At 43.6% G+C, this 23,136-nt stretch overlaps 1 protein-coding gene across 7 annotated transcripts in view; it reads left to right on the top strand.

Moving 5' to 3' along the window:
• The window catches only part of sh3pxd2aa (SH3 and PX domains 2Aa), a 140,720-nt gene extending 117,860 nt beyond the window's left edge, over nt 1-22,860 (top strand). For 3 of the 7 annotated variants that reach the window (XM_033623477.2, XM_033623475.2, XM_078166283.1), the window contains 7 exons: nt 5,584-5,667; nt 14,072-14,189; nt 16,935-17,338; nt 17,475-17,489; nt 18,037-18,086; nt 18,576-18,695; nt 20,540-22,860. In XM_033623477.2, the coding sequence (XP_033479368.2) occupies nt 5,584-5,667; nt 14,072-14,189; nt 16,935-17,338; nt 17,475-17,489; nt 18,037-18,086; nt 18,576-18,695; nt 20,540-22,558 (2,810 nt within the window). In that variant the 3' untranslated portion in view covers nt 22,559-22,860. The remainder of the gene's footprint in view (nt 1-5,583; nt 5,668-14,071; nt 14,190-16,934; nt 17,339-17,474; nt 17,490-18,036; nt 18,087-18,575; nt 18,696-20,539) is intronic. The other 4 variants (XM_033623480.2, XM_033623479.2, XM_033623478.2 and 1 more) reach the window with 2 other exon arrangements.
• The last annotated feature ends 276 nt before the right edge of the window (nt 22,861-23,136 follow it).

The raw sequence follows: 23,136 nt of genomic DNA, 5'->3' as shown, positions 1-23,136 counted from the left end.
CTCTCGCTGCTTTTAGACCAGGGGAATCCAATAGAGATAAATAAAGTGGAAACACACAAGCTCACATGCATGGTTGCAGCACACATGCACCCAGCTTACCTGTAGCAGTGTTTGGTAATGACACAGGAGTGGTGCAATAGTTTATTATGCTGTAGAATGCTTCTGGATTATCTAACAGACATTTTCTGTCTCTCGTTAAGACATGCAAGCCTCCATGCTTCACTGAACTGTGCACATTCTGCAAGACACACACACACAAACACACTCTGCTAGAACGATGACAGCTCCTGCACAGCTGCCACAGTCACTGTTATTTGCTGTTCTCATTCGTTTCTTGAGGGGTTTTTTTTCTTTCCTCTTGCACACACTTAATAGATGTTGTCAGTGCCTGTAGCAGTGGAATCTTTTACAGTGCTGTATCCTGGAGGCGAAATAACAGCTTAATGGATACGGAGCGTTGGTTGCTTGCAGATTGGGTGTTTTAATGGGTTTTTCATTTGTTTTTGCATTTGTTTTTTCAAGTGTACTTAGATTCAATTTAGCGTGCTATAGAATATTAAACTGGAATTAAACAACTACATTTGATTCATCCATTTACAGGATAATTCTGCTTTATTACAACTTGGGTCTTATTATGTAGCTTTTTCTGTCAGTTGTAATGACATTAATTCAAGTAAATGCCCTTAAAGTGGCATCTTAAGGGCCACTGCTTTGCATGCCGTTTGGAAACATATCATTGAATTAAACAACACATGTAAGGCAATGTTGCTCTCATGTCAGTGTTCTCCTATTTACTCCTGAAACAAGCCAATAACAGTAAGCAGTAGTGTCACTGCCTGTGTTTTGGTTTAAAACTGGGAGACATTAAAAAGGGATGTAATCAGAACAAACCAGCAGCAGCTATATCAATCAACTCACCTGGTACTACTCTCATGAGCCACCCCCTCCCCCCTGCAGCTGACTACTAACCACACCCACCTCCACCGTATCTTTAGACTGCCGCTTTGCCTCTGTAACTTAAGGTTTAACCTTGTTAACATTGGCATCACTGGCACTGCCGCTTGGGCTCGTCTTTCTGGATTCCATCAGCAGTCCGTCATGCTTGCATACCTTAAATTTCATGTTATAGAAACCTGTCTGTGTATGCTAGCGAGAGATGTTGCAAAAGCAGAGCGGTCTTGTACCCTTGTATAAAGAGGGAGAGAGCATGCCAGGTGTGTTGTCCAGGCCGGAAGTCAGTCTGTGCAGTGTTCTGGCCAGTCCGCCTGCATTCACGCCGGTGCAAACGTTGTTGGCAGTTCTATAAATGTGTGCCGGCAGCAATATCCCACATTTTACATTTGTGGGAGTCAATGAAATCATCTGCTATTCCTACAATCCTGCACTGAAATCCAGGCTCTGAACTCTCACACAACTTGTGCAGGATAATCCAAGTCTCAGTTATCCAGTTGTCCATCCATCCATACGTTTTCATCGGTTTATCCGAGGCCAGATCGTGGGGGCAGTAGGCAAAGCAAAGCACCCCAGACATCCCTCTCCCCAGCAACGCTTTTCAGCTCCTCCTGGGAGACCCCAAGGTGTTCCCAGGCCAGATTAGAGTGGTAATCCCTCCAGAGTGTTCTGGGTCTGCCCCAGGGCCTCCTACCAGTGGACTGTGCCTGGAACACCTCTAATGGGAGGAACTCAGCAGGCATCCTGATCAGATGCCCAAACCACCTGAACTGACCCCTTTCGAGGAAAAAGAGTAGTGGCTCTACTCCGAGATCCCTCCAGATCTTCGCCCTGTGGGCCCACCACCTGCAGGGACAGGAATCAGGGTTTGGTGTATAGTGTGCTGGCTGGCAGGCAAGAGCGGGGCCTTGGGCGTACTGATCCCTGGCATCGTGGACTGGCTTTATCCAGTTGTATGCTCAGTAATTTCAAACAAGCAGCCCTGTCAGATGGGAACTGAACTAAAAGTGAAACTTATCTATGCTCTCTTTAAAGCCAGACTCTGCCTCAATCAGTTTGTGTGTGTCATTGTGTGACTTTGGTGTGTTAAACAGTTCATTTTGATTCAGATTTGGATTCAAAGGAGACTTGGATTAAACTGCACAAATTGAGAGCTTGTAAACAGATGTTTTAATAGAATGTTGCTGTTGTTAAACACAGTCGACTATGACTTGAATTCATCAAGAATGTTTGGCCTTTTTGGATTCTTCATTCATGGAGGCATGCAAGAAAAACAAACTTTTTGTCATGAATTCAGCAGAACACAGGTTGAGTAATTGATATACAAATGGTCATTTGGGGCAAAGGTATTACTTCAAAATAGGGTCTCAAAACCACTTTATTTAGAGGTGGAAAGAACGTGCACCCCATGTTTATAATAGTTCCTAGATGCCCAGGAAAACTGTACATTCACATCTTAGTTGTACCACATCACAGATATTAATGCAGTGGGTACAATCAGCTTATTAAAGATAGAAAGCATGACCACGTCTCCCAAAATGAGACCCAAGTTATAATAAACCAGACTTATACTTTAAGCCTGTGGGTTGGATCTGGCAGTCATGTTACACACTCTCACACATTTGGTTTTCTCACTGTCTTCCTCCTCTGTTAACCAATACACTCAAGTGAATTTATGCGGGAAGTGCCTGAGCTCACACCTACACATACACACACACCTTCCCCTCCATCCCCACCCTCTGTCAGGGGCCCCCATTTTCCCATTAGGCCTGGTGTCTTTGTGTTTGCACACATCGTCACTTCTTATTTCTGATCTCCTCCTTCCCGCTTCCTGTCATCCCTTACATCTCATTATCTCTGCGTGGTCTGTAACCTAATTCCACTGACAGCTCAGCTCGCTGGAGAGGAACCGACAGGCGCAGCCTGGCCCTGCTGAAATTACCTCGAAATAACATTTCCCTTTGTGCCTTCCCTTAGCTGATATTTCAATTAGGAGGTCAACAGGAGTAGGGTGGTGTTCAGTGGGATGGATGGAAGGCAGACAGGAATCAAAAGGGAGCGGAAATGACAAGTAGCAGAAGCACACAAAGGGAAAGAGGGCAGATGTCGAGCAGAGGGAGTGATGGAGGGACAAGAGGGTGAAGAGAGGACAGGAGATGGAGAAGGAATTAGATTACCACAGTAGGAGGATAGATAGAAGATGAGTGCTGTTTCTGTCTATCCGTCCCCTCATTAATGTGTTTGCTCTTCGTGTGGCCTCAGACAGTGTACTAAGATAGGAACATGACTCATCATGTTACTACTGATGCTTTATCATACAGACTTTGGACTAATAGAGACTGAGAGAGTTCAAGAGTTCAACACACAGCAGCTAGACACTGTATGTAAATGTCATCAATTAATATCAATAGGATCTGTGCTTTGTCCTCCTTCCCTGTTGCTTATTTTAAACATATAACGTTTTGGACGTAGTTTACAGATAAAGGCTTACAGATACATATATAAATGGATCCTTAATGAGATGCGCAAAAGTAATTCTTTATTATAGATTTCTTGTCATCTCTTGTGAATTTGTGGTGATTTAGAGTCGAAACTACACACCATATGTCGTAATGCTGTTTTTTATTGTTACATATCATTGTAAAATATATACCTTTGGATTCTGGACCAAGACATCATTTTATTGGGGAAAATAAAAATGTATTTAAACAGATTTGACACATTTAAGAGGTTTCATGCAGCTGAAGTTCGTTGTTGGAAGACACACTGAAACACCTTCTTTTTGCGACTTTGTCTGTTTGTAAGCAGAACATTGTGTGTTTATGACAATCCTACTGTGGCTTACCTTGCTTTAAACCCAACACCGGACCACAATGCCCGCTTCGGCCACTGACTTTGATGATATGTGAGCAGAAAAATATGGAAAACCTTGCTGACTGCCAGCAGGGAATTTGTTTGTTTTTGTTTCACAATCATGAGACCTCTGACAACTAAACTTGAGTCATACAGTGGTTTGAAATAACTAGCAGCTCAGAGTACATGGTGTTGTCTTTTGTACCAGTCAGATGTTAAAAAAAAGCTCCATAAAAATGAAACAAAACATCATATCTTATTAAATTAACATACACAATATAATGATAATGCACTGAACAATACACTACACATTGACTGAATAAAGGTACAGAGTAACACATGGTGCTCAGTAGTCTTGGGTAGTATCAAAGATGCTTCTCGTTTTGTTAAACTGATGTGGAGGTGCTGTATTGATGTAATGAATTGTAGTGCACAGCATGCGCCACCAGAGGTCAGTCATTACCAGTGGAAGAAGGAGCTGAGAAAGATGGGGGATGTGAGTGGTGGGGATAACGTTAGAACATAATTAAAAAAGCAAAATGCTGCTGCTACTGTTTTAGAGTATTGCCACATATAACTTTATATAAATGACTTCTTCCAAATACAAAAGCAGTAGCCACATGATTTGATTCAACACGTCACCTCCATTCAGCCCACTGATTTTTTCGTATCTTAGATGTCATCGAGCCCTATAGCAAGAGGGGAGCTTATTTCCTATCTATTCATTATTCTGTTGCTTATAAGTTATTTAAAGAGCAACTTGCAGGTTGATGTTTTTGCTAAATTTATACTTAATCTTTCCAGAAAATGGCCTTTTGAAAAGTGAATGCAGGTCTTTATGTGTTTTACAAGACACGAGGGCAGAATTTCAAAGGTAGAAGTTCCCACTCTGAGCACAGTAGAAGACATCATTGGTTGTAAGTGATCATGAGTCGGTACTTTCCAGTAGATTGACATCGTGTTTTATCATTTTCATCATGGTGAAGTATTGTATTTGTGCTGGTTGCACAAATTCCATTTTGTCAGGACATCGAGTCCAGAGTGTCCCTGACAGGAAAAAGAACGAAGCTAGCTAGTGTGCCTGGGTGCAGTTTGTGCAGGTTAGGAGACGGGACTTCACTGTGGCATGGGTAATGAAAAACGCGGCAGTTTGTGGTGCTCATTTTAGACAGTAGGATTATGTTGAGGGTGATATGATGGAGTTCAGGATGGAATATCAAAGCCAGGACCATGTGAGGCCCAGCAGGACCTGTCTAGGTAGGCTAATTGCATATTAGAAAAACAGCATTGTAGCCTAGAGAGTGACATACACGCCTTCTATCACTAGTAGCTCAGCTATTTTTTTTTTTTTTTTTTTTTAAATACCGTCATGTACCATGTGCCTGTTGAGATGTCAGGATGATGTATAGGTATTACAAAAAAAGATACCGCCCAAGCCTACTGGTCAGCTGTAATGCATACTAAATAAATAATCAAGATTCTGCCCTCAAATGGATCTTTCATATGCCACTGAGATTTTTGGTTTTGACTCTATACACGCTTTACACAGCTAACTTTACATTTAACATATCCTTTGCTAAAATACTGACAAATCCAAGATGATCCGCTGGCTTCATACTGGATGTACAGAAATTATTCGCCTTGTTCCTTTGAAACTATTCTGGTGCAGCTAACAACAGCTTCTTTTTGCCTTTGTTCACGTTGCTAATCTCTGCTTCTTATACTAACTCCGCATTTGTTTGTTTCTTTTTCTTCTTGGTTGCCCCTCATCATCCTCAGTTACCAAAAGACGCAAGGCGCATCTGAAGAGGCTGGACCGCCGCTGGACCCTGGGGGGTATAGTCAACCGCCAGCAGAGCAGAGGTGAACATGGAGACAGCAGGCACACTCACACACACAGATTACACAGTTACGGTAAATGCATACGTGTCCCACATAAAGGGGGGCCTGCACATGCATACATCAATACAGACCCACACATGTACTCACAAGGAATCAGACGCTGAGTCATTTTCTCTGTCCACATAGGGTAACAAACCAGCTCATGCATATGGCCACGCACACATATGGTGCGTTATTGTCTTGGAAAGATTAAGCGTGGCAAAATCTCAACTCAGAGACCGACTTAGTAGTTATTTCCGACTGTTTAATCTCTGAATAGGTCTGCCCTCAGGCATCATAATGTAACTCAATTCAATGCTACAGGGGTGACGTTTTTCTGTAGGCTGACAAAGAAGTTGCCATCGCCCCGTCTCTCTCGTCAAAGAGCCACTTGGATTTTCCATTGTGTTACATAAAAAGTGAAAGGAAGAGCATTTATGTATGAACAACAGTGGGCAATTTATTGCAAATACAATGGTTATGAGAGTTGATTACAGAAGAAAATGGTTCCCGATTAAACCAGGTGACACAGGAAATTTATACGCAGTGTAAAACAGGGGCTTCAGGGTGAAACACGGCCAAAGAGTGTCATTTAGCCACTTGTAAGGAACCACCTGTTTAAGAAGCATGAGTGGGGAATTCACTGACATATTTTATATCGTAGAACAAAACGTGAAAGTCTCTTTAGTTTGTACTGACCATGGGCATTTTAGACATCTGACCAGAAAACCCATTAACTTTGAGAAAAGGGAACTGGGAGAGCTAAAATGCAAACTCGTTTCCGGGTTTTAGGACTCATTCCTAGAGCACTCTATGCAATCTCTGTTAGCGATTTGACCTGGCCATGGGCTGCTAACAGCTAATGTTTACTAGCTCTCCCTCTGTCGGTTTTAACATGGACTTGTTCACAATGAAGCATTATCAGGGAAACAATAGGGTGTGTCCCCTGATAGTGAGTCTACCACATCCTTTTATCCAGGAGACGTCCCAGGAAGATCTCTGTTTGTCTCTGTTGACAATTCTCCCCGGGACAACAAGACGCCATTAGTCTCGAGCCCTGCTCTTAAGCCTGCACAAAATTGATGTGACCCAACAGAAAAGCACTCGCCACTGCCATTAGTGAATGTTACCTTGTTTGCCAGGCTGATGGCAGTCTATTGTACGATGCCAATACTTATGTTCAGCCAGTAAATCGGTGCATCACTTAAAAAATGAGGGAGAAAAAAAGCAAGAAAAAACAAGACACAATAATTAAGTGTCTGAAATTCACTGGCACATACAGTACACACTTTCCCCATAAACTATAAGAAACAAATGTATAGTACCACTGCTGAGCACCCCTCCTCTGTACTCATATTTTGCTGCCACATGGTAAACAAGCTCATTTACAGCCTCGCCAGCCAACAATAACTAGCCTTGAGTATCTACCGGGAGCAGCATATTGGGTGGCCATGAGTCAGCTCTGACAGTAAAATCTCAAATGTTACTCCATCAAACTTGGAACGCTCTTCAGCTCACATAGAGCAGCAAAATAATTGGACTGCATTAAACAGATTTGGATAATTAAGGCTATTCAGCTCCCACAGCACAAACGCAACAACCTTGACGGCCACTGAGCCATGAGAACATAAATGATTGTATAACAGTGTTGCTGCTTAATTAAAGCAAGCTCCCTTAGGTTTAAAATGCTGTTAATTACTTTAGCATTTTGCTTGTAATTCTGTCTCGAAGAAAGAAAAAAAAAAAGACAAACATAAACAAGCTCTTGTGCGCTTTTAACTTTCACATTTGGCAAGTTACCTGCAGTTTTGTCGAGTCATTATTGCTTTAACGCCGAAAGAAAGACATGAGTCTATGTCTGAAAAAACAGTCACTTCTCTCTGGGGGGGCGAGCGGGCGCGTTCTAATTCAAACTTTTCTCAGACTGTCAGTTCGGCACCTGTCTGGTTCCAGGCTTAGTCAGGACTTCAAACAGACGCCTTGTAGTTATAATTTGTTTATGGAAGCTGTTCCTGGACCTGTGCAACCTCTGTAAAACCTCTAAAAACACGCTTTGTTTCTCATTATTATACTATAGTCTAGCCGCACTGGCTTGTGTTACCACCTTCGCTTTCACCAGCGAGCATCAGTGATTAATCAGAGGAGATTGAATACAGGGCAAACTCAGGTCGAATGGTACGAGCCTCCACTCTATAGAGCGTGTAGTAACTCAAACTGTACAGGAGTGAAATACTTTGGTGTAAAAACAACTCGGGCCCCCGCTCCTTCTAAAAACACACACACTGACTGACAGGAAACATTCCTATAGAGTCAACAGCCTCAGGTAGTTGATGCAGTGTAAGTTACACACATGGCCACATACCCATGTACTTAATCCTATTTGGTTTTGTGGGGAAGAATAGCAGCAGACAGGGGATCTTTACTCATTCACGTACTCCACACAGCTGATTTAGGAATTCAAACCAGCAACTTTATTGTCAGAAGTCTAAGTTAGAATATTAAATGGTCGCCATTTACATTATATCATTGTTTATAGGCTGGAATCAAAGCATACTGTATGAAGCATATGGCAGGTTAGGGGAAGAGTGTTAGCCAGGTCTACAGGAATGTTAACAAATTAGATTCATCTCCCAGAACAGTGAGGCTTGGCCAGAATGGAAAGTGTGAAAGTGGGACAGCGGCCCAATCTGCGGACTGGTTTTAATCACACAGACTTCAACCTCTACAGAGCACGGATGAGTCATCCGGCTAGTTGTCGCCACCAGAGAATGAGGGCATGAAACACTTTTGGAGGCCATGTTCTTGAATTCCAGCACTATGTTTTTTTAGATGCCTGGCTTTGTGCTTTTGTGGGGTAGAGGTAGTATTTCAGGGCACATGTTGGTGTCACTATATATGATATATCCTATACTTATATATGTTTTTAGCTTGCACAGTGTGACGGCGCTCCCATTTTGTAAGTCTTGTTTGTAAACACATGAACATACAGTATCACACTCTTGAACTTTTACAGTCATTGCCTTGCAAGACTGGATTTCCATCTGAGCAACGCAGGCAACTCGCCCAGCGCATGGATGCAATGGGTGCAGGCCCAGTGGCTCTTAGTGTCAGGGGGCCCCCCAGATCGTCACTTGCAATATATGCTGTCCAGAAAGAAATTGAAAATGACTGGAAAGAGACACAAAATGACCAGAAATTACAGAAAATGATCTCAAAGAGACAAAAAATGACTGTAATAGTTTCAAAATGACCCCTGAAAAGTTAACACAAAGAGATACAAACCCACAAAAACATTCAGAGCAACTACAAAAAGACCTAAAACAACAACAAAAAGAGGCAAAATGATCATCATCAATCAGACATCAGCGTGTGTCTTGCTCCTTTGTAGGAGAAGTGGTAAGGCCTTTTGCATATCCGTGCCCAACAGCCCACTGGGTCCTAAAAGCTCCAGGCTTAGCAAGTTTTGAGACCAAAAACAGCTTAACGTTAAAACCACATGGGACTGTATTGGTGGGCATGTTTTGCTTGAGGTGCAGGCGAGACATGAAATAAATTCCAAGAAGTTTGAGTAACAGAGGCACATAAACACTGCATTACAGTTTACAGTATTTTAAGACAGGATTTTATAATTCTGGAAAGTTAACACAACGGCAACTATTTTATCCTTTGTTGCAACAATCAGGAGGTATAAAGCAGAAATGACCTGTTCTCGTTATAAAGTAATCTGTCTTGAAGAGGGTCCCTGAGTCCCTAAATTTTGTAATTATATGTTTCTGGGCCCCTTTTAATGATGGGGAAAATGGGGGGCCAGCAGCTCATTTATGCCCTGGTGCTCCCTGGCAGGTCAGCCATCATGGAAAGATGTCTTTTCTGTTGTCACTTCTTGCACACCAAAGTCACATACATTTGCCGAATGTCAGTGCAAACCGAGCAGAAGTGCCAGAAACTGCAGTTCCTGAAATGGCCACTTGAGGCTGGCTCTAGAAGGAAGTTGATCCCCATAGACCCCCATGTTAAAATGTCTAAACTTTACAGCAGAAATAAACATGTTTACAGCCTGGTTTCCCTAATTCACCCCTTCATGATATTGGGAGTGAATTTTATAATAATATAATTTACCCATTTAAATTTATTAGGGCTTAAAGTTACACATATATGTAAAGGTGTGGCGTCACCTCATCTTATGAGCCACATCCAAATCTGTCAAAATATGGTTGCTTCTGGTTCCTTAAAACCAAGATGGCAACAACCGAAATGCCGAACTCAACGGGAGTCCACAAACCAACATCTGATGTTAGGGTAGTAATGTCCGTTGTGTTTATACAGTTTAAGGTGCAAAGATGCAGACCATTCAGGCGTTTGCAGGGAATAGCAAACTCACAGTGTTTGATCACTATTCCTGTTAGCCTGATTTAGCATTGCTACATTGCTAATGTCATTACTGGCCACCAGAGATGCGAAGTATGGTCTGGTGGCAAAATAACCAGACGATACTTTGGGCCAAATCTGCACACACACAGTCTGATGTAGTTTCCAGTTTCTGCATGTTTTTAGATGAAAGGCGTGTGACCTGAAATTGGAGGCCGCTCTACTCTATATGAAGTACATCACTGGGTGTTTGGCTGGCATTTGGCCCACATGTGGTCAAAAAATATAAAGTTCAACGACTTTGTATACCATGTATTCTGGAGTTCAGGGGAGTTTTGTTGATGAGGGTATTGTTTAAACATATCCCAGTAAGGCAGCCTTAATTTAGCTTCGAGATTTTTAAACACTGCTGTGTGACTGTTATGTTTTGTCGGTTGAAAGAAATGTGTCATGCTGACACAGCCACACGTGAGGTTACAGAGGACCTGAGAGAACCTGAGGACAGAGGAGTTTCACATGGCAGCAAGTCTTACTGGCTGCGTTGCAAACACGCTAACGGCTCCTGGGCCAGTAGCTCTTTTTCCACCATCAAAAATAGTCTCAGCATAAAAAAAAAGACTGCAGCTACTGCTGACTGGAGTCATGTCAAACTTTTGTGGATTTTCCAACTTTTTCATTCACCACCACTCTCCACTGTCTGACTGTATTACTGTCTGTCGACAGGCTGTCCAATTACTGTGCGCTGTCTGTCTCTGTTCTCGGTTAAACTGTGCTTCAAACCACTGTGCAGGTACAGTAAATGTACAGTTAATGGACTGAATTTATATACCACTTACAGCACTTTACAAAACAGGCATCGTCCACACACTGGTGGCAGAGGCTGCTATGCAAGATGCAACCTCCTCATCATAAGCTACAAACGTTCACATGCACAGTTTGGGGTTCAGTATCTTGTCCAAGGACACTTTGACATGAAGATTGCCGTGGCCAAGGATCGAACCACTCAACCGTCTGATTAGTAGACGACTGCTCTACCTCCTGAGCGGTCACAGCCGTGGTTTGTGTTAGTGTTTAATTGCTCGGTGCACCAGATGGCTTGGGTTTGCTATTGGGAATAATATGAGTGCCAGAAAGTTAAGACAGCCACAAGAAAGACTCCATGTATTTCATCCTGAAAGTTTCAGCAGCTAGTATTTGCCCTGTGCCAACTTTTCGTCTTTCCACCTCTCTCCATATTCTTATCCACCCCACTCTCTACTCATCCTCATTTCCCCCCTTTTTTTAACTTTGTGAATGGAGGCGCCACTGTCCCTGCCTGATAATGCATTGCTGAGCTAGCGATAAGAAACGTGTGAGTGAGGTTTTACAGCTCTGCGGCGACACTTGAGATACAGTTTGATTTAGTGGCGCTGGCAAAGGACAAAAACAAAGAGCGATCACGTAGGATTTATGTTCTCGTCGGATGTAATTTGCTAATGGAAGAGAGCGGTCGTATACTCTGCAGCCCATTTGCTGACACAAGCTTCTTTGCCTTTTAAGTTACACTTCATAAAGACGACGGGGACGGCATCCCGAGATCTTGACAATAAAATAGGGGTGCGCTCGGGACTCCAGTTAAATCACAGCACATCTCTTTTTGACTCCCCCGTGCTCTGACACAAAGCGAGGTCTGGGTGTCTTGACCTCTCTTGGGGTGTTGATTGGCTGCTGACTGCGAAATGACCTCATTGTGTGCTCGACAGGGGTGGCGTCTTGGACTCTAAGGTTCAATGCAAGCCTTCCTCCCTCCGCCCTGCTGGCAGTGGCCTGTGCTTTCACAGAGTGCTATCATTTACAGCAGGTCCCTAATCTGATTTATAGAATCCCACTGACCGCCCTCTCAACTCACTGTTCTGTCCCTGAAGTGTGACGCCAGCTCCAGGACACACACACAGATGGACACTGGGGCTCATTAAAGACACACACACAGATGGACACTGGGGCTCATTAAAGACACACACACACACGCACACACATTGTGATTAATAGATGTGATTAATCCAATCTCTCATTTTTCATCCTGGTCCTCAGTGAAATAAAACCAACTACATGACAAACCACAACACACACAGTGCCAAAGAGTTTGTTAGGACATCAATACACGCATAACAAACACACACATTTGCATAGACGTTCCAGATTCCTCTGTAAGCTATCCCATTTGTTAGTCCCTGTCCATCTGCAAGCACTTGCCCCAACCTCTACACACTCACACACTGACAGACTCACACACACTTTCACACAACATGCATTGCGAGCTGAGGTTAAGGGCCAGACATTCCTCTCTGCTCCACATTATTGACCTCAGCTGCTCTGCAGTGACAGGCAGGAGAGGAACTTGAATCCGCCGTCTGGATGTACCCCACCTATTGAAAGCATGCATTCAGATGAATAAGCACACCTACCTCTTATGTATCATCTGCACCTCACATTTCCTTAATCAGTCTTATCACCTTCAGCCATCTTAAGGTCACGTTAACCTTTTTACACAAGGACCACAAAGACCCGTCATTATGCCGCCTTTGCTTTTTTGTACACAACTTTTTATGCTGCCCGTAGTGTGTGATTTTAGACAGCATGCCTGTGTACTCGAAGCAAAAGAGGCGTGACGTGTAACAAAACAGAGTTGGCATCTAGAGTGACATGTGTATCGGGCAGCACTTTCTACACAATGGCACAACATGGCAGTAAAATTCATTTCCCCTGTTATATGGCTGTTGATCTCGTCCTCTGCTGGGAGGGTAAGGAGCTCCTGGGCCTCACTGTCTTCACAATTTGCCGACATTTTCAGTTGATGATTTTCTTCTTCGAGTTAGCTGCTAACTGCTATTACCTGCACACATATCCAATGTGTAAGATTTAGGGGGGTGTAGTAGCAGCTAGTGGTGAGGACTGCAGATGGCAGCCAGCTTAAACTTTTCCTGGTTAGGATTACTTCAGTATTTATTGTTCAGGAGGCTTTTTACCAGCAGTCGAATGATCCAAAAAGGGTCCCCGCCTAGAATCATGGTGGTGCAACATGGAGATCCGCAGACCTGCTCCCTATGTAGATATAAACAGCTCATTCAAAAGTACAAAAGCACAACAATAATATAAGAAAACATACCTATTGTATTGAATTCCATGTCTGACAATATGTCCCACTAAGTCCTACACACTGGATCTTAAAAGGTGAGACAACTTTGTCCCCCGTAACGAGATCGTACCTCTTATACTAGAATGGCAAGGCAGAATAACAGCGCAACATTCCTGTCTTGAACAGGCAGTGTAAAAGGGGCTGTTCTCTCCTTTTAACCTCAGGTCTTAATTATTTTATACATCCCTTCCTACAGCCATTTCTTTCCCCCTTTCTTCCGTCATATTTTCTGCCACATGAGTCATCACATTGCACACGCAGATGATTCTCCCTCCTCTGCGTGCCATACCAGTTCATCAGCCCCTGAAACAAGCCGAGCTGCTGCCCATTTATCATATCTCCCAACGCTGGGAAGCTCGGTCTGATCTATCTGTTATCTTTTGTCTCCTCCTTTGCTCCCATCGTTTCCCCCCAACTTTCTACTGCTACCTTCTAAGCCCATTGTAGAATTTCCTTCCCTACAGGGTCTTGGAAGCCTAGCAGAGCGTGAGAGAGGAGTGGCGGTCAGATAGGGATCTGAGAAGAGAGATCGGTCCAAATATCTTATCTCCTCAAGGGAGGCCCTGATGTAAGACACAAGCAGAGAGAGGGAGAGGTTCAGCCAGCAGAGGGAGCCAGTTGTTATTATTGTGTAGGACAAGGGGGAGAGGGTTGTGTTTGTATTGGTATGGAAATAGTCAGAGCATTTTAAGTAGGTCACGCTCGCCATTTTTCCCCTCATAAGGCCCTCTGGAAAGATGTAAGCTAAACAGTGGTTTAACCCCTTAAGTTAAGACTGTTTAATGATAACAGTTCACTCACTTTGCCCCTCTTTCTCATTTCTTTACCTCTCTTGACCTACAGAGGAGAAATACGTGACGATACAGCCGCACACCAGTCAAGGGAAGGATGAAGTCAGCTTTGAGAAAGGGGTCACCGTGGAGGTCATCCAGAAGAACTTGGAGGGCTGGTGGTACATCAGGTAAGTAAACACGGATGATTACAAAGTGCTTGGTTCATCAACACTCAGCAGCTAAATGTCCAAACCTGTCCAAAGTGAGTGAGTCCTCATTGAAACAGTGACATTATTGGTAGTCATCATCGCTTAGTGCCGTGATCAAGGCCTGCAGCTCTCATTTGCGTAACGATATTGAGATCCCCATATGGCGCTCTCCACGGCTCCAGAGGGTGAGCTCCCTGAGATCCCGAATGTGTATGTGTGTGCCTGTCTGCCTGTCTGCCTCTTTCGACATGTGTGTGTTGTTTACCCAGCCAGTGTGTATTTCCTGCCAGTTGTTTGTTTCCTTGCGTCCCCGGGGGCAAAAGAGTGTGGAGCTCCACTGCACAGCTGATTACTATCACATGCTGCCTCGTGGCATGTCACATACACATGTGCACATACTGTAACAGTGTGCATGCTCATATACACACCAACATATTAAAGGGACTCACGTGTGTATGTGTGATATTTATAGTAAGTGTAAACCACTTGTTGGGGAGCTTTTACCTTCATAAATAAACTTTACTCGTTCACTTCTCGGCCCTCACTGCCACACACAACAACCCATTTTAGAGCACATTGTCCAACAAGAAATAATCCTCCAGTTGTATGTCGGTGTCATGCTGCTCCCAGTGGGATATTTTTACACAGGGAAGTCAAAGCATGGGGCCTTTTCTGTTATGGGGACTCCTTGTGGTCACAGTTGGACTCATGCAACATGGATGCAGAGATGATCACATCTCATCTGAGCAGAAAATTGCCCACCTAGAGGCAAATGACTCAGAGTTGCATTTGGAAACATTACTTATTGTTTCACAGAGCACTCTAAAGTGACTCATTTAGCCTAACAATGAATATTGAAATGTAGGGTAGCAATGTCTCTTTGCATATATTATTGAGTCTGTTTACTTGCCTTTGGCTACCTCTACGTCATAGCACTAAAATAGTGTCTTTTTTTTACTACACATGGTCTTACTGGGTGTGTTTTACTACACACAGAATAGGCTGAATGCCTGGCCTGTGGCATTGCTTTCTAGAGAACTGCTCATGCTTCACACTCAACCCTGCACTTTTTTGGGTCCTGACACCTGAGCCCCAAACAGCTATGTATTTACTGTGATGTTTAGATATGAAAAATATTAATTTATTTTGCTATTCTAGCTCACTGAACTCAGAAATAACATTACAAAAAGGTCCCCAAAGCACTTAAGACTTTGCAACTTTGTGGTATACCATTTACTTCCTGTGTATTTGTACATCCAACACCACCTACCTGACAGAGACATGTAACTGGCTCGTGATGCATTATGAATATTGAACTATCCAGCATTGAATTAAAATTGACAGCTCCACCTTGAACAGATGTTAAGTAAAGTTATACACATTGTGCTTATCAATATCTCTTTCACTCTTTCACTATCAGTCTTCAGGACTTTTTCCTTGGGCTATTAATAGTTTCACTATTAACACAATAGTTTCACTATTAATAGTTAATAGTTCGGGGAAAAAAAATTGTGAACGTTCCTAACACTGCCAATACCAACATTTGCAGTTAGAGAAAGGGTGAGAGTAAGACGCTGTTTGCCTGGGACCCCGAATCATTAAATCCACTCTTGTAAAAACACACTCAAGTTACAGCTACTCACAGTCAGAATCACAGGATAAACACACTAAGTGGAAGTAATTTCCAAATAGTTGTGTTAGTAGTTTGCTTTGATATGACCACTGCTTTTATAAAGTAAAGCATGGATTTAATCAGTGGGGGTATTTTGCTGGTGGCATTGTTGTTAGTGTTATCAGTTAGTATGGCAAAGAAAAATGCATCCTCGCAGTCTAAGATATCGGTGAAATACATTTGGAGAGACATGATCGTCTTTGTGCGGAGCCCTGAAGCCCTAAAACCCCACTCCTGCACAAAGACTTTGTCTAAATTAAATGTGTTTTGTGTTTAGGGTGCACCATATTTGGCACTGCATGTTCTTAGGTCTCCAACAATGCACCCCCTAAGTGTAAAGTAGATGGGATGAAAGGTTCTCCAGATATGCAAAGGACAAACATTCGTACATCCATACAGAGATTCAAAGTATGATTGATGGTCCAAGTAAAATCAGTGCATCAAAAGCATGCAAAGAGGCTCAGATATCCAGACTTTTGTCCCTTGTATTTGTCAAGCCCTAGAAACGCTGGATCCTACATTTTCCATAATGCAACCAAGAACAGCATCCTTCCTGTGCCTGGTAAATATTCATGCCTTTCAAACTCCGTGACCCCATAAACTGACATTTATGTGAAAAAAATGGTGCAGTATAGTAGTGCCCTTTTAAAGGTTGGGTGTCTAGGATTTAGTGACATCTAGCACAGAGGTTGTAGAACTGAAACTTCTCCTGTGTGCCAAGGGAGTAGGGGAAATACGACGGCAAATACAAAAACATGATTGGAACTTTTTAAAGCCAGTGTTTGAGTTGTTCCTACTGGGCTACTGTAGAAACAACATGGTGGACTCCATGGAGGAGGACCTGCTATTTATGTAGTTATAAACTGCTCGTTCTAAGGTAACAAAAATACAGCAGTTCTTATTTTCAGGTGATTACAAACTAATGTAAACATAGTTATGTATATTGTATGCCATTTTTGAATAGATGCCCCTAAATCCTACACACCTGACCATAGATGACAGGGACAATTTCAACAAGGTACAATATTAAGCTGTCTTTATTCTATCCCCAGATACTTAGGAAAAGAGGGCTGGGCTCCTGCCTCCTACTTGAAAAAGGTGAAAGAGGACTTCTCCCCCCGAAAGAAGACCCTCACTGGCCCCGTGGAGATCATCGGCAACATCATGGAGATCAGCAACCTGTTACAAAAGAAGTCAGTCAGCGAGAAGGACATCCAGACAGACGGCGAGGGTAGCACCACGCCGGAGCGCCACATCTCCAAAAGCGAGATCAGCCTGCCCATGCCCTATAACTCTGAAATCAACGCCGAGACGGGCAGGAGGCTGAGCGCGGGCCGTGACACCAACAGCCCGTGTCTGGGAATAGCAGCGAGCGCCGCCCTAAATGAAAATAAAACGAGGGGTGAGCCAGGGTCCCCAGCTGTCGCAAGAGTGGCGCCGCATAGAGTGGAAATTGGTGAGTATTTGTAGTGTGTTAGGACGCAATTGAGTTTTCTGTATCAGTGAATAAGCAGCATTGCAGCTAAAGAGGAGAGGATGTGTAGCCTTTGTATGAGACATTAAGACTTTGTCATTTTCCTTTTGTTGTGTAGGCTTTGATGCTATAGGTAAGCTACATGGCTAATGATGTATCTAACGGTGATGGTGGTGTAATCTAACATGTGCTTTGTCACGCTAACCTGTGAGGTGATTTAACGTGGGATTTTAAGGTGTTTGGTGTGTGGACATCCATTTTACTCACATACAAATATTGTATGTCCAGTTAGTTTGTGTTAATAGCTGAGGCTCCTTATGGCATTATGTGTGTGCCTCATTACTGCTGAGCACAGAACGGGAGTTTGCATAAATTAAATTGTGTCCAGAAATGATAAAACACTGAAAATTTTAATTTGAGCAAACAGAAATCTGTTTTGTGCTCAATTAATTTGTTTATGTGTTTGCTAATATCCACATTAAGTGCATACTGATTACCTCATTCACTCAGTCTTACTTATATCCCCCCTCAATTTTCCCTGCTGTGTGCTGGCACTTGCCCACAGCCTCACACTTTCTCATCGTATACCATAGAGACATTGAAACCAGTGCTTTGAAAGAGACCTGACAACAATCCATAGTTCCTGATTGCAAATAACGAGATGTCTCTTTGTTTGTTAGGGTCTCCAAATCTGCGACAAAAACCTCCCCCACGAAGAGAACCCAACATGGTAAGACACAATCCCCAAGAAGACTTTCTTTGATATGATCGTATGTTCAACAAAGACACGAACACATCACAGAACTGATCGCAGTAAAGAATAATCTTCCATATTTCCAGAAAACTGGTTCTAGCTGAAAAGCCTTTTAAAAGCACAAATAACACAGTCAATAAGAATGACAACATAAAAAGAAGTATTATTAACTAGCTCCCAGGTTACTGCAAGGGTTGGCATAGCAACCATTAAAGCACAGTAACAACACAAGGATAATTTCAGCATATCTTTGATCATCTGAATCTACCACTGCACACACCTGAACACAACACACGCTATGTTATGTGTACATTATCATATCCAGTCATAAACCACATCTCCCGACAGTTGAAGCTGTCTCCTCCTTTATGTTTTTAGACATACTTATTCTAGTCAGATACAATACAATGATGGCAAGATATGATGTCAGCTGCTCTCATCTCTCCCCTCCTCTTTGCTGTGCAGGGATTCCAGTTACCAAAGCCACCAGAGCCCCCTGCTGTGGAAGCAGAATATTACACTATAGCAGATTTCCAGTCCTCGATCTCTGATGGCATCAGTTTCCGTGGAGGACAAAAGGCTGATGTAAGAGGCTAGATCAACACTGTTGTCGCTGAGATTAGACAGTCAGAGCTCATTGAATATGTATGTCAGCTGAATGCTCCCCAGACAGACAGGAAAGCTAAGGCGATAGCGATGCAACCTTGAGATTTCTGTTTGAACGTGATGATGTAGACAGAATTCGCTCTGTGGAGACTCAGAGATGAAGATAGCAACATAGATTCCTTCAAGGTTTTTTATGTAATGTTGAGCTGGCAGTTCTATTCAAGACAGTGCAGTTAACTTTTGTCATTAATGTCTGTGCAAGATCTCTGCAATATCAGCTGTAATAACAGCATGTCTTGGATCATCTGATCATCTAACCCCTAACTAGGGACGCACCGATTTATCAACCACACATCATTATCAACCGATATTCACCTTGTTGACTGCAATTGGTTTTGAGCAAATAAGATGACAATCACTGATGGCAGTGGCCGATGTTTTTCTGTTGTGTTGCATCAGCTTTGCGCAGGCTAAAAAGCAGGGCTCGAGACCAACGTCATCCTGGGGACAATAAGAAATGTGTTTGGGACTAAGAGAGACAAAAGGATGCAGTAAACTCTCTATTGATGTACCAGTGGATGCAGCCTATTGTTTGTCTGATAATGCTACATTGTGAATAACATATTCATGTTGAAATCGGCAGGAGAAGAGCTAGGTAGCATTAGCTGTTGGCAGCCGGTGGCCAGAACCAGCAGCTAATGGAGGTTGTATTGAGATACATTATGATGCGTTCAAGCTCTGCTCTGTAAAAATGGATATTGGGCAAAGGTAAATAACATTCTCATGATGTGTTCTAAGGTAATTTTGTAAAGTCTTGGGGCTGCTGTGAAACTGTGCCTACTGTATTTATGGCAACAAAAAAGTGTATCTTGGGTGCGTCGGTACAATGGACAACCAAGAAAGGACGGCAGAAGAAACACCCACACACCAATTAAATTGGGCTGGACAGCCACAAAAAAGGTTCACAGGCTGAAATCAATGCAAAAAAATGTTGATTTGTTTAGAACATCCATGCACAAAAAGAAGGGTGCTCAAAGTGAATAAAAACAGCAGCAAACTTTTCAGTCCTTGACTATCATCAGTGCCACTAACATGAGAGCTTCACAGAACACACATATATATAGGCACAGGCAGATTACTACCAGGTGTAATGAATCAGTCAGCTGGTACCACTAATTACATGACAGCAACTCTGAGGAGCAGAGGCCTGACTACCAAATCACTATCACCTGTCCAATGAGTTTTGCACTAATCACAACATCCTCAAACACCAATGTATGATAGCAGAACATATACGAAATGTACATTTGTAAATGTAGTGAGAAACTTTAATAAATACAGTTCTTTGAAGGAGAAATTTGTTGATGTTTTCACAGAAATATAAATTAGATATTAGAGAAGGAATTACGATATGTCATATTTAGTAAAAAGGCTTTTGAAGCAGTTATTTTTCAGATGTTTTTTAATGTGAAATAAGGTTATTTTGCAGGTTGTTTCATAAGTGTCTCTAATTTAATTTGTGCTCATTCAAAGGGAGTGTAATGAAGGGGTTTTTTTTATAATGAAGATTTTCTTTGTTTCCCTGGTACAAAAGGGGGAACAAATAACAACAAGAACAAAGTAAACAACAACATAGAAACACTGATTTGGATATCGGCGAAATTGTAAACATCTGCATAGGTATCAGCCGAGAATTTCACAATCAGTGCATCCCTACCCCTACCCTTAAACCCTAAAACATATTAGTGTTGAGCAGGTTTGACAAGTCCTAAAGAAAGAAAAATACCTTTCTGATTGTTCATCTTTCATGTTCTGTTGTGTAGGTTATTGAGAAGAACCCCGGAGGCTGGTGGTATGTGCAGATTGGCGAGATGGAGGGCTGGGCCCCCTGCTCCTACATTGACAAGCGCAAGAAACCAAACCTCAGCCGTCGGACCAGCACCCTGACCCGGCCCAAAGTCCCACCCCCAGCTCCGCCTGTCAAAAAACAAGAGTCCGAGGAGGCTCCCCCTCCCGCCAACTCTGCCTCTAAAGTTTCCGAGCCACCAAGCAGGCCTGTGTACGAGGAACCTGAATATGATGTTCCTGCAATCGGGTGTGAAGGTGAATCGGACACAGATTCCCTGAAGGATGACCGCGCCTTGGATGTGAAGATCAGTAGTGTTGTCAGCGACAAGTACCGCAGCTCACCTCCTTCCTCCAAGGCCTCTCCTCCTGTCTGCAAGGCATCACCTGTGTTCACCCACCGAAGAGCTTCCTTCAGGTCTGGAGAGGACATCGCGAAAGAAGAGTGTGTCTATGAGAACGACGGCTTCAGGCCAAGCAGTGGTGTTGAAGGAACTAAAGTTAAAGTCTCGAGTGAGCCAAGTTCCCCAAGGAGCTACCATTCCTCCACAGTCCCACGCAAACCCTCTGGATCCTCACCTTTAGCTGGTAGACCCATGAAGACCATGACACCAGAGATGACCCGGAGAAGCCAGACCTTGGGCAGACACATAGATATCAGCCTTAGATCACAGGACAACAGCCCCCACTCTTCATCAGACGAATTGAGCAGAGGCCCCAAGAAAGGCTCTGTCTTCACCCGTGATGTGGAACAGAGAATAGGCCAGAGCCCCTCCACCAGGCCCAAGCCTTCTGTCAGACCTAAACCACTTCTGACCAAATCAGAGCCCCAGAGTCCCGAGAGGATGGACATCAGCTCTCTGAGACGGCAGCTGAGGCCTACAAGTCAGTTTCGACATGGCCTTAAAACTACTCGTGGGGACGACTCTGAAACAGCTTCTGTCATCTCATCAGAGGACTCAATGTGCTCACGCAGTACCTCAGATCTCTCCTCTGTTTACTCCAAAGGGAGCCGTGGGGACTCAGATGTAGAAGGCCCCACTCTGTACCGCTCTCTGGATGCCTACAAGAAGGTCCAGGACTCTGAGATCAGCTTTCCAGCGGGGGTGGAGGTTGAGGTTCTGGAAAAGCAAGAGAGTGGTTGGTGGTACATCCGTTGGGGATCCGAGGAGGGTTGGGCTCCCTCATACTACCTGGAACCTGTTAGACAAGTGGGTGATGTAGGTGGGTTAGAACTAGATGGTCACGGGAGTGGCAGCAGTAAGTCAAACAGCCTGGAGAAAAATGAGCAGCACGTTTTGGCCCTCAATAACATCAATATTCAGGGTCTGAGCCAGCAGCATCAAGGCATGAGGAGGAACACTCCACCAATTCCTTCTAAGCCCCCTGGTGGCTTCTCGAAACCATCCGGGATGGTTAACGGGGGTGTTCGAATGAGGAACGGGGTACGCCAGGTGGCGGTGAGGCCTCAGTCTGTATTTGTGACCACAACACAGCCAGCCAAGGATGGGCACTACATGACGGGGTCTCTGAGGCGAAATGACTCTCTTGGTAGAAGTGATCATTACGGCTCTGGTTCGGCTACTCTTGGTGTCCGCCGAAACGCCTCCTTCAGCACCGTGCGGCCACATGTAGTTGTTGAAAGTCAGACGAGGCCCGCAGAGCGCTCCAGCCTGGGGTCCTCAGGGAGCGCATTCAGCACAAGTAATGTCCAGGACGCCCTTAGCAGAGTTAACCAACGCAACGGCATCCCTGTGTCCACAGTTCGACCCAAGCCTATAGAGAAGAACCAACTGATCCACAATAACCTTGGCAGGGATGTGTACGTCTCCATTGCTGACTATCGTGGCGATGAGGAAACAATGGGTTTCACTGAGGGCACCTGTCTGGAAGTGTTGGAAAGAAACCCCAATGGATGGTGGTACTGCCAGGTGCAGGACAGCCTGCTTCCCCGCAAGGGCTGGGTCCCCTCCAACTACCTAGAGCGGAAAAAATAAAACCCACCCCACATCCCTCCCTCGCGCCCTTCCCCCGCACCTCCCCCCTTTTGATGTCTCCAAGGACGTGGGTGGTATCACTCCTTAAGAATGTTACCCGCAATCTCCTGTAAGCAATATGTCAAAATGAAAATGTACATTAATGACTGGGTGTAAAAAGAAAGATGTTTTAATCTGATAAGGAAGGACACTTTTAGTGCTGGTTTACTAAAATGAACACAAAGAGGAGTGTAAAGATTTTAAATATTTTGGCTGGGAATGAGAGACAGAGATGTGGGATTGGCCAACGTTGAGTGAGGAAATTTGAAGAGGCTTTGAGATATGAAATGGTATGAATGGGAGTGATAACCTCTTAAAGAGGTTTGCATCATGTAAAACTGAAGTTGAGCAGGGTAATGGTTACGCTTATTCCTGCCCATCACTGACTCTGATGGCCGACAAGTGCCTTTTGTATTTGATCACCTGAATGGAGGTCCTCAATGGTGGATGGCAAAACATTAAATCAACCAAATCTTTTAAAGAGTGCCATAGGCCGATGAACACCACCAAGAGTATTTCCATAACCAATTAATAAGTCC

This window comes from Epinephelus lanceolatus, chromosome 3, assembly GCF_041903045.1.
Source record: "Epinephelus lanceolatus isolate andai-2023 chromosome 3, ASM4190304v1, whole genome shotgun sequence".
NCBI classification, from domain to species: Eukaryota; Metazoa; Chordata; class Actinopteri; order Perciformes; family Serranidae; genus Epinephelus; species Epinephelus lanceolatus.
Note: the sequence above shows the minus strand (reverse complement) of the source record. Positions and strands in the feature narration are given on the sequence as shown.